Here is a 12,809-nt window from a genome sequence, read left to right as displayed (position 1 = left end):
ATCCAATAGGTAGAAATTTAAAAAAAAAAAAAAAAAATGGAAATTACAGCAATTGTTATATGAACATACATTCTTCTCTAAATATAACTAAATGGGTAATTATCTCGTTGCAAAATTTTATACAAGTTTCTTAGTGTTTTTCAGATTCTTAAGAGAGTATTTACGTAGCCCTGGAAGTTGTTCCGCGATACGTTTGCACACAGGAGACAAAGTTAACCATCCGCTCGGAACATGACGCAAAAAGAATGACTTTCTAACTCCAATACTGACTGGATAAGAGCATAGTCCTCTCGTCGAGCCGCAGACATTCTGAATCACTGAAATACATCGTCACAAAAATGTTCAATATCCCACGATACTGACTTTACTCCATCACGAAACGCATTAGAAATTGTGTGTAAAGTACAGGAATCAATATCCAGAAGCTTTGGCAACCCTTGATCTTGGCATCAATCATTTAACATTCGCCGAAGAGACACGTTAACTTCGTTAACATTACGTCCATCACTTTCCAGCATGAGGAACTTGTCTTGAGCCAGTTTAGATGTGTTAATAGTTTTCGCAATAGCTTGGAAAAGATCTGAAGATGTAGAGTGTCCCAAAAATGCACTGTCCAGGTAACGAGTAATAACAAAATTAGTTGAAAAAAAAAAAAAAATACCGAATGTGAATATCGAACTGTTTATCAGTTGCTGCGTTTGTTGTTTCATCTACAGCAAGACTGAAGAAGTTACAAGAAGTTTTAACATCGTACAACAATTTGTCATGTAAATAGGGGCCAAGTTCATGTGATATTAATTATGACAAGTTAGTATTGTGACGCTGAAAATCCTTATTTTCAGGAGTAGAAGTAGCAACGCCACAAAAATATAGGTGCTTTCATTAAAATGTAGGAAATATAGGAGTTTATAGGAAGAGACGCAAATATATAGGAAAAATAGGAAATATAGGAGCATTGGAAAGCCTGAAGTCTAATATTACAGCCTTTTGAGAGGACTACATTTAGCCCTTTCCGACATTGGTTACAGTTATAGCCAAATATGTAAACATTGTACTGCGAAAGGTTTCCGTGTCACAGAAAGAGATCAACGCAAGACGGAGCACCCATGCCGTTGCTGAGCCTCCCAATATTGGGCATCGTAGATATTGGAGGCCCGGGCGTACATCCGATGTAATCAGAGTTCAAATGCTCCGTCCCTTACACCTACGAATAATCGAAAGCTATGAAGACTACGAATACTCGAAAGCTCTCCAAGCATTTTCCAGGGGACACGTGGACGTTTGTAGTGACTCTGGACGAAGTGTAGGTGCATCTGTAATAAAAAGAGGCACATCTATCGTCACCCTGTTTCCAAAGGTTGTTCTGACTGAATACGTGAATGTGTGGACATTTTTCTACGTGGCTTTATATTTTATGGTGACCAATATTTTAATGACAAGCTTACGCTACACAGAGAACAAACAGGCAGCTTGTTATCAAACAAACATTTTGGAGCCATTATAACGCTATGATATTCCATCCCTATATGGCAGCGACACATCTTGTGATGTCGTGGTTCATGGAATTTATGCAATCCCTTTTACAGACGTTGCTCTGAAATCTCCTGATGAATCATCCGTTAGCGTGTTCTCGTTGTTTGGGAAGTTTCTCAAGAGGATTGGAATTGACTTGATCAAACTGTCCTTCAACGCAGTCTCCTTGAGTGGAAACTGAAATGCAGGGTTATAGCTAACAGACAGGGTATGCACATCAAGCCCAAGTGCTGGTGGCGTCGTGGTATTTCTGAAGCTGATAAGGGTGCTAAATCCGTTACCATAAACCTGAAACGTAGCTACCATATCATAAACCTCTTTTAAAAACTGTAAATTTATTTTAAGCTATAAATTTTGATTGTTTTTTCATCAAATTGATATTCTAGGAAATTGTGAAAAGTCCCGCCTACTCTTCTCGCTGTATTTTAGGTTCGGTATATGGCTTTCCACCTCCTGTAAATTTACTAATTTTCTTCCTTCTATCTTTTTTATAACATGTCCGGTTAAAAATACGTTTTATATCCTAGTCCAAATTTTCCTACATTAACGAATATGATCACCTTAACATTTGTCTCTGTTTTATTCGAATGTGCAGATTTTTTTTTTATACAAATGGATAAAATATAACAGCGGTATAGTTTCTGTATACCGTCGTTACAAATGTATTTTTCCTCCTGAGCTCAAAAACATAAAATCTACTTCTAACAATAATAATAATAATAATGATAAATGGACTCAGGTCGGGTAAATAACTCAGGATACAGATAAATAGCACTGAATTTCCTGCTATACATAATTGTACAAAAAGTTTAGTAGAATCATATTTTTTAAAAGTAGAAAATGGCTCTCAGAAAATAAAAACTATTTATCAGAATGGGAGTACCTTACACATACATAGAGAAGGGTACACTCTGAAACGTTTTCAAGGAGGTATATTCATCTATTTGCTTTATGTATAATCTTTTTCAACCATCTAATTATAAGGGATCACATACAAAGATTTAATGTTATATAACGGAATCGCCCATACTAGGGAGCAAAGAATATGTACTGCTATATCTTGTATTCTTATACATATCCTGCAAAATTTTCGCTTAACAATTACGTTGACTCATCTATAGTCGATAGTCCCCTGAACCAAATAATATATTTTTCGGGGACTCAAAACTACGAATACTTCATAGATTTGGATTAGACTTATAAATATTTCTCTTTATTTTATTTTAACTAATATCGGGAGGTTACTGGAGATATTAAAATGATTGTAGCTTGAAAACTATCAATATGAAAATCAGAAGAAACACGGTTTGCTGTTAATGTAATAATAACAATCGATGAATTGAACAGAATACGGTTACCCACTGGCCAGCTACACTGAAAATCAAGTTTCTGGAAGATAAACAATAAAACAGGTTATTTCAAGATTACAGATCTATAGAACATCTACATCTGTAAACTTAACTGGTTGTCAGAGAGGGGGAAATTATGGAAGTTGAAGGTGCATATGTGAGAACACTATATGAAGAAGTTACAAGCTGATCAATGGTGCATGGCTAACTTTTTTTTTTTCTTTTGGCATTACTTACTGCATATGGTGAGTCATTTTTTTTTTTAAGTGACAGAAAGATATACCTACAGTGCGAAATTTAAGAAATAAAATTTTTAAAAATAAATTATTTTTAGAGAAATCCTATGTGCCTGCAAGCTGCGAATGTGGACCTCCCATTTTCTCCGTTTCTTTATATAAACATTTAAATCACGTGCCGATAAACAGAACATTGTTCTAGTATCATACACTTAAACACACGGGCCTTTTTTATTCACAAACAATTAAGAAAATCCAACTAATCTGATCTCTTTGTAACTCTGTGGCTTAAAAACATGTTATTTTTGTGCATATCCAAGAAACAATTTACAGTCATTACTTTGAGATGATTAGATTATTGGTAAACTAAATCTTTCCTGTTTCAATTTACTAATGCTTATATATAGGGTTGACCATTAATCTTGGCGGCTTTAAAGCTTTTAAACTAATAGATACAAAATGATGAAATTTTGCACCATGATAATCAACATGGGCACACTGACGTACATTGCAATACAATCAAATTAACAGTATTACCAACCTGTATTTTTCAAATGGCACTACGTCAGGTTATTACGTATTTCAAATCCAAATATTAAATGAAAACTTACAATAGCATACTTTTTACGTAGTGTTGCAAACTAATGACACTACAATATCACAAACATATATTAAAAAAAAAAAAAAAACTAAATTTTAGACGATTCTGCAACAATAATAACCCAAGTGAGATAGACGGTGCAATGCACATCCGAAGTACCTTAGTGTCTAATATTATGATCATTATATGACGAACGAACAAGTAGCAAAAAAGTTACAAGAAATGACAATTTGACCTTGTTCAAAGGACTTAATTTAAAAAAAAAAAATACTTCGATAAGTATCAAATTCAGTTACGCAGATAATTTTGAATAGACAAAGATCATAATGCAGTATACAGCAATCTAATGTGTCAAACCACTCCGAATATATATATATATATAATGTGAAAATTGCTATATTGCTTAAAATAGCGTCTTTAAGGAAACATAATAAAACCGTTGTTCCTGTTCTTTGCTTCTATAACATCGCAGCAATAGTTCTTAGTATATATAATTACAGAATTACATAATTTTGAGCAGTATTGCAAACTTTAACATTATTTGTTACATATCCAGAACGGTTTGAGATATTAAACCCCTGTAAACGGCATTATGATCTTAACATCTATTGAAACACATCTCTGGGTTTGGATGAGGTAATTATCTAAGCAATTTTCGAAATATAGGCTTTTGAAAAAAGGTCAAACTTTCAATCCCTTATAACCTCGTCCCTATTCATTTGAAATGCATCATTTCACAATCACAGTAATGCCCCGTCCGTTTCACTTGCATTATTACTGCTGTATAGGTCATCAAAATTTCGATCACTTCTGTTGGCAACACTGTTAAACTAATAATATTGCAGAGCATATCAAATAATGCCCCCTGCCGACGTCTGCATGGTACAAGACTCCAATATTTTCCCTCTATTAGTTTAAGTTATAAAGGCATATCAAGATAAATGGTCCACCCTATATATATATAAAACAGCTAAAGTGCATTTTGGCTTGAACGCAAGATATAGCTTATTTGTACCTATATGAAATCCCCAATATCACATTTACTGAGCGTTGATGAAGGTCCATTTCTGTAAGCTCTTCTTATACTATTAGTCATATTCTAAATAAATTTTTCTATGATAACTGAACTGGCATATATTAAAGCTTAAGTTAACATTTAGAACCATGAAAAATTCACGCTGAAGTTTTTTTCTTCCGCAAAATAATATGAAGTAGCACAAAATTTTTCCTGTAGTTCTAGTTTTAATATTTGATCATCCTTTGTTACCGGTATCATACGACTTGTCATCATCTCCATATATGTGTGTCACCAAAGATGTGTGATTTGGCGGGTATGAAAGAACAATCTTGGCTTACTGTACTGGTGCAATAACCATTACGCTACACAAAACCTTCACTCTATCACGTGGACTTATCAGAACTGACAACCATTTACTTGGACAAACCTTCCGATTACTGGTGAATCGAGACCTCAACGCTTGAAACATATATATGCCGCAATTCGCCTTCACGAGTGAAGTTGCATGGATAGTCTGTGGGAGGACTGGTACCGAAATAGCTAACATATAGTAAAGAAAGCAATTAGCACCTTTTTCTTAACTAACAGAACAATTCACCTTTAATATCCACAAATATTAACAAAATGAAATATTTCAAGTGCCGCTCCTGTTCTCTTCGTAGGTCACTCGATGAAAGATGAACACAAAAGTCAAAGAATTCACATTCTTTTAACACAGATGTAGTTATGATTAAATGCATCACACATTTTATTACGATTAACAACTATAAACCTGTCACGTGCTGTGAAAATCCTAATCGGATGATTAACATTCCTAGTATGTTTCACCAACCAATCATATTGCCTTCGATTCAACAAAGAGCTTCGGCTTCACAAAGATTTTTACATATTATTTTAGTCCTTTTCTCAAAGAAACCACTAAAATCATCAGTAATTTTTCAAAATGTTGATGATCAATCACCTACACACGCAGATTGACCCAGAATTTCAGGTACCAATATACATTAATAATATAAGATGTACTCCGATTGAGATTCCCAAAGCTCGTAAAAAGTTACGCGGTAGAGAGCTCACTCTAGTGCAAGGGGTCTCTGGGTTTCTCGTTTCCTTCCACATTTTCATTCTACCAATTATTTCATAATTATCCACTTTCATTAATCATCCGTCTCCTGTAGTTTACAGGATATAAATGTTGAACGTTAAATTAAACGCTTTCCTTTTGTTAAAGTCATATTCTTATTCGTCTTCTCTAACTGTATTGCAACAGGAGTTATTAAACTATTATTAAAGAAAGAAAAAAAATCTAGCTGAATAACTAAACATGTTACTATTCACATATACAAAAAATATGGGAGTTTAATGGAATACTAACTTTGAACTCTAATTACGCACCCGCGTTATTGATTTATTTGCATACGTTTCGATTTTGCTTTCTTATTATCATCTGTACGCGATAATTAAGAAATACGTATTTGCATTGATTCGTGGACTCTCAATGGCAAATTTTTACTCATAATGGGTTGTGAAATTTCGCGTTACACAATCCTTCTCTCTCTCTCTCTCTATATATATATATATATATATATATATATATATATATATATATATATATATATATATATATATATATATATATATATATAATTCGTAGATGAAGAACTCGCTATTTTAACCCTGTGCCAATAATCTGAAAAGCTTAGCTCAAATTATCAAAGTAAAATAAAATAATATGGGTTATTACTTCCTGTTGTAAATTCATTTAAGTTCAGTGTCCCTTATCTGATTAAATTCGGTATTTCAATAATAAACATGCATTTTACCACTTCAAGTTAAGAGAATAGAAGTTCTTGAACTCCTATGTTCATCTTTTATTGAGTGACCGACAGATCACGAGAGTACAAGTGGCTCTTGAAAATAGATCTACGTTGTTGATTGTTGCAACATAATAAGGGTTAGTTATACTGTAGTGTAATCTTTAACCCGCTGGCACGTTTACGATGAAGACCCAAGTCTCGATCTCGACCCAGTCACACATTTTTCATTTTTGAAATTCAACGTGCAAGAAGATACGTTCTCAGTTGTACGCTGCTGGTATTTAATAATATTTAAAGCCAGAAATCAAGAAAGAGAAATCAACGTATAACACTATCTGCAGTAATGCTACGGAATAAAGGGAATTCCAACCAAGGATTATTAAAGCAGCAGGAAAACTTGTCATAACGTGGCATGTTAACATAAGTAATTCTTTTCGAGTTCAATAATGCAACTATCAGTAGGTGTCAAACATGTTGAAACAACATGACGAGAAATAAAGGAAATAATAATAATAATAATGAAGTATAAAACACGTCAAATGGTGTGTCATCATGCACACAATACACGAACTTAGATTTTAGAGCAAAGGTTGCGCCCATGAGATTTCTTCGGGAGGAGATAATACGTCACTGAAAATCGCACAATCGAACTTTAATTATACCATAATGATGTGTTTGAAAACAGTAATTAAATAACATTTTGTCTACAAAGCAAGTTATCTTAGTTTTGTCACAATCACTTCCGATCTTCTTTACTACTTTCTTGGCGGCAGGGGGAAATGCGCCCAAGCACTTGGAAGGGGATGGATGTCTCTGCACGAACAACTCCACTTTTAACAATGCCATGGTAAGATGTAACTCTTTAACACAAATAAACTATTGTTCTAGTAACAGTATAACTGAAACAAATATAAAGAAGGCAAACGAAACTTCATCAAATCTACAGAACGAAAGATCTTGCAAAATGTTAATTTACGAATATATAAAGAGTGTACATTTAGTTTTGAATACTAAAAAGCCTATCAAGCACAAAAAGAATCTGTAAAAACACAGTAGTAGTAACTTTTTTATTTTTTAAGGCTATTTCAAGCGCTTCCCGCGGGCACTTTTCGTCAAGGTTTCGCCTTAAGACTTTCTTCTATGCAGGGCATTTTGTAGTTTTTGTAGTGTGTAAATCCAGTAATCAGGTTTGTTTTATTATTATTATTATTACTATTATGAGTTCTATACGCTCAATAACAAATTATAAAAGTTAGCTGAATACAAAATCAACCAACGCGTAACTTTAAGATAACAAGATTTAAGCTTGAAATAATAACTAAGGATACTTGTTATCCTTTATAAACTAATTCACATGCACAAACGACTGAAAAATTCATAATCTTTCATAGTATAGTTTCATCAGTGGTATTCGACAAAGTTCTAGAACATAGGGCCCCCTTATCATTTAGCTGTAATAAAGACATAAAACAACGTGCCCTGTGGGGCTCTAACTCGCCTTAACTCGCTAACGCTCGCTGGGCGGCAACAGTATGTGAATTAAATATTAAACTCTGATACAGAAAGGAACCAACCTAACTTCTAACCTATATGGGGGATCCTGTGTTCTAGAACTTTCCCGTGGTACTCTATTCGTATCCGCACTTTCCCCGGCTGATAGAGAAAGAGACTTAAAGGGCCAGAAGAAAATAAAAAATAAGATGAGAACACCAATACCTTCAGAAACTACAAATTGACCAATATTAAAATACCGCTGACTTACGAAAAAGGAGTCTATTTTTCTACTGCAGAAGTTACAAAAAATCTCAAAATTTTAAAGTTACCTTGTTCGTTTGCTAGAAGCTGCAAGAGTGGGTTATCAAATAATACTTAAGCAGACATACTTTTGAGTCAACCTTGAATTGCCCGCTCCAGTTGATATCCTTACGCGGCCAGGATAAATGACACTATTTTCAACCACGAGAACGAACTGTCATATTCAGTGTTCAAACAAATACATCTTCCTTTATAATGATACCTACCTTCGCTAACATTAATTCCTACAGACTCATTCTGCAGAAGCCCTCCAGCTTCGCACTGCCCTAACTCGGATTACATGCAATACTAAATATACTAAATACTAGCGACTACTTAGCATAAATGAGTGTGCTTTCCGCACAATTCTAAACCAGCCATTCGCTGCGTATTCAGGCAAACTGGAGCGTTTAATGTAAAATTAACTTACATTTTTTTTTAATTAAAGATAACTTAAAAAACTCAACTACCTTAACTTCCTTCTAACATATAAGTTATAAAGCGAAGTTCTTTTAAATGCATATTTCCACTTCGAGTTGTTTCTAGTGCCAGAACACGTGTACTACGTACAGAACAAAGTAATCAAAATAGCACATAAATATACGGCTGGGGTGGTGGTATGGCTTTTTTTATTATTATTATTTATTTATTACGATTATTATAGATTTCTATGAGATGAATATATTGGTGCAAAAAATTTTGCGATCCCATTTTCGGAACTTCAGATAATGGAATTTTTTGGTACTTCACTAGAGAACCGTCAGATCATCAAAACTAAGTTTCAGAATTATTATAGACCTCGACGAGAAGAACAGAATGATAAAAAAAAAAAAATAAAATAAAAAAAAAAAAAAATTTGCGATCCTACCTTTAGAACTTGTAATCATACAAGATTTAGACATGCACGTCAAGTTTAGGCACACTATCTGAAATAATTGTTCAAAAATTATAGTTTTTCACTGCCTTCTTGACATCCACCAAAGGATTTGTGCCGGGCAACATGACAATACCCGACTTAGCATTGATGAAGTTTAAGTGTATCACTAGAAGTAATTGTTGAAACATTATCGTTCTTTCACGATTTGCGCATAATTACGGCGTCCAGATACGTGTCATAAAAACTACAGTGCAAAACACAAACCAACCTGTGCTAGATGGACACTTAAAAGAACAAATGACAAGCGAGACAAGCAGGGCAAAGCTAATGGACAACCACGGTAGCTCATTCGAAAGGAACAGGCACGTCAACGTCGGTGGGTATACGCGTAAGCGAAAGTAACGAGAAGGGTATCTGCAGTGTTGTAGTGGTTTTACACTAGTAAATATAACATATAGCTTCTGTACACTTGCAGAAATACCTCGCCGGCAGAAACAGTACCTAATACAGTCATCTTTCATATGAACACACTTATTTCAACCGTCGTATAGCACTTGTAATAATTTTACACTAGTAACCCTACATTTATATATAAAAAAATGAAGCTGTACATCTTACCATTTTATTCCGCCTTTGGCAAAAAATTTTCTTTATAAATATGTCTTTTCATGCAGTAAGTTTATCTGTAAGTTTTGCAAAATGTGGTGTGCCTAAAATTAAACAGCATTTTTTTTTCTTACAGTTATTATAGATCTAAATGAGAGGAACAGAATCGTATAAAAAGATCTGATTTTCAAAACTTGAATTTATAGCAATTTTACAGTAAGTTAATTGTCACTTGAGAAGCTATTACCTTACGTTCCGAAAGTGTGACTGCAAAATTATTTGTACCATTGTGTTCCTCTCATCGAGGTCTGTAATAATATACTGTGAAAAACATTTGTGAAGCCACAACGCTTCACCCCAACCAAATATAGCAGCTAGCAAGACATGATATGGATATTAAATTGATATGAAGGGGTCACTCGAGCAGACAGTTCTACCAAATATAAAATTCATAGGTAAAACACGATGTGAAACATCTTTCTTGAAGGAATGAGAGTGTGAATATAAGTAATTACTGTCAGTGCACAGCATATTGAAATGAATTTTGTGTAATAGTAAATGTATCGTATGTGCAAGTGTGCCCTTCCACTATCCTCGTTTATGCGTATATCCCCGTCGCTGATGCGCCTGCTCTCTACAGACCACCCCTCGGGCCCCTCTGCTACGCTCCTGCACTGACACAGTTAGGTACTATTCGTGCTGTTTAGTGGCCATGTAGCACAATTAGGTTCATGGCTTATACATTTTAGTTTTTACGCCATACGTCCACACTGAGCCCTCCTGAAATCAATCTGCAAATAGTAATGGAGCTCCTCATTTAGTGCATGCTCTGCAAAAAGAAATATAAAGCTCTGAACCTAACCTGAAAATGTAAGAAATGTTTCAAAATTTGGTGGAATTGTCTGCTCGAATAATGCCGATATGGATCAACTAGAATCAAATGTAGAAGAGTATAATAATTTTACTTCTATTAAAATTAATGTACATATACCGTGTCACTTCCTAATACTCCTTTGAATTGTTTGGGCATTTGTGCCGTACCGCCGAACCACTTTGAAAAAAAAAAAAAGCACAAAAGTGTATTGCATTCGGTAATATTTTGTTGGATTAATTAAGTTACGCTAGATTACGTTACACTAGGCGTGTAGTATTACTTTAATACGGATCCATAGTATAAGAATTAGTAGTAGTTGAAGCAGGAGAAATAGTAGTAATAGTAGCAGTAGTAGGAACGGGTTTGAAGCCCGGCAGGGGTGGTTGTGTTCTGTTCTCGATATGAAATGGGCAAATTAGACTTGACATTTATTTTCTGTACATTTTACAATTTCTGGATCCGTATAATAAAACAAGTGTACCTCTCCGTGAAATAGTCCATCCGCCTCCACATACAGTGCCGCTATCAACATCAAAAACAATCAACAAATACAACCACTTTCTTTACTTTTACTATTCCCCTTACCTCCCTTGTACTCATTCTTTCTCACAAACTTAAATAAATTCTCCAATTGACCCGGTAAATTTCCTAAAATTGGTCCGGCGATACGGCACTTAACCCAATTGTTTGTGCCCTTAAATTAGAATACAAATTGTACATTTTACAATGATGTTCAGAATCCATGTTACACTTACTGTACATTACCGTCGTGACCTTGTACACATAATGATCGTGTCCTTGCGAAGCTAAAAAAAAATCGGTTCGAACAAATATAAATAACTACATCCAACACAGAATTAATGACTTTTATAGCATAGTTCGCGAACACACGATAACAACTTCCTATACCTCCATTTTATTGTAGTGTAGTGTAGATTCACAAATGCAAAATGATCGGATCGTATTTGGCCTAGATCCATTCTATATATTATATACGAAATTCCTGCAATCAGTCTCAAATTATTGAGTTCCGAATTTTCGCTTATATACAAAATTCCTGCAGTCACTCAAATTATTGAGTTCCGAAGTTTCGCTTACTACTATTCCTACTACTGATAATAATAATGAGAGACGTTTGAATAAAAGGAAAACAAGTCTTCTAGGACTAAAGGAAAATCCATATTGAAAGTAATTCCAACAAAAGCTGCTAATTAATATGGCAGTGAACCATCATAATCCTTAACCGTGCTCATTTACTTTATTGAGCTAAAGATTTTATATTCTATTATTATAAGAAATACGCAATGGTTATTAACGACAGGAATACATACCCTACAACTTACAACGTCCAAAGAACGCTACACGGTGCTTTTTATCGTTTCATATATAATTACAGTATTTTAAACTAAAACCTCATTGTAATATGTCTTTCTATCTAACAAGTAACACAGCAACACGAAATGTTACTATGATATTAATAAATAGGCAATTTACTTGGATTATAAGTAATAATTTATTGAAAGCAAAAAGTGTACATATCTTTATGACGTCACAGGGCGTCAACAGTATTATGGCTGACGCTTTTCACTCCCGAAATAAATAAATTGTAACCGAAATTGCACGCTTCAGTCGAATATTTAAAGATTCGAACAATGTGTATACACACTTCACTATATCACACAATTTTCACCTACCAAATCGCTTTTCCCAAGCCATGCAATAACTATGTCGAATTAACTGCCGTGCAGTGGCTAAAATATGAATTGACGAAACCGAGCTGTCTCGAGCTCGACCCCAAGCCACGTCAGAACGTTGAATATAGACGAGAACAGAAAGAAACTATAGATTTGTACAAAGAAAATATTTGACACTTATCAGTGATATGATAACATATTATAAATGTCCCTTATTGTGCATCGTTCTTACAGGTTCAATAGAAAATCACAACGATATAGGCCTATTACAAATTACTACAAGTAAAGGAAAATTATTAAAAACGAGAGAACAATTAGATTAGTATAGATTTACTTTTAAAATTAAGAATAGAAACGTTTCTCGTAAGGAATTTAGGTCAGGTGGATAAACATTATATTTGCAAAAGTACCCA

General features: G+C 34.3%; 1 protein-coding gene across 3 annotated transcripts in view; it reads right to left on the bottom strand.

Moving 5' to 3' along the window:
- The window catches only part of Pus1 (Pseudouridine synthase 1), a 75,228-nt gene extending 62,654 nt beyond the window's left edge, over positions 1-12,574 (bottom strand). Inside the window, exon 1 of one of the 3 annotated variants that reach the window (XM_081764429.1) lies at positions 12,397-12,574. In XM_081764429.1, the coding sequence (XP_081620555.1) occupies positions 12,397-12,418 (22 nt within the window). In that variant the 5' untranslated portion in view covers positions 12,419-12,574. Of the gene's footprint in view, positions 1-11,457; positions 11,606-12,033; positions 12,362-12,396 lie in introns of those variants that run through there. The other 2 variants (XM_081764448.1, XM_081764439.1) reach the window with 2 other exon arrangements.
- Positions 12,575-12,809: the final 235 nt, after the last annotated feature.

The sequence above is a fragment of the Thermobia domestica genome, chromosome 1 (genome assembly GCF_964235325.1).
Source record: "Thermobia domestica chromosome 1, izTheDome1.hap1.1, whole genome shotgun sequence".
In the NCBI taxonomy this organism is placed as follows: domain Eukaryota; kingdom Metazoa; phylum Arthropoda; class Insecta; order Zygentoma; family Lepismatidae; genus Thermobia; species Thermobia domestica.
Note: the sequence above shows the minus strand (reverse complement) of the source record. Positions and strands in the feature narration are given on the sequence as shown.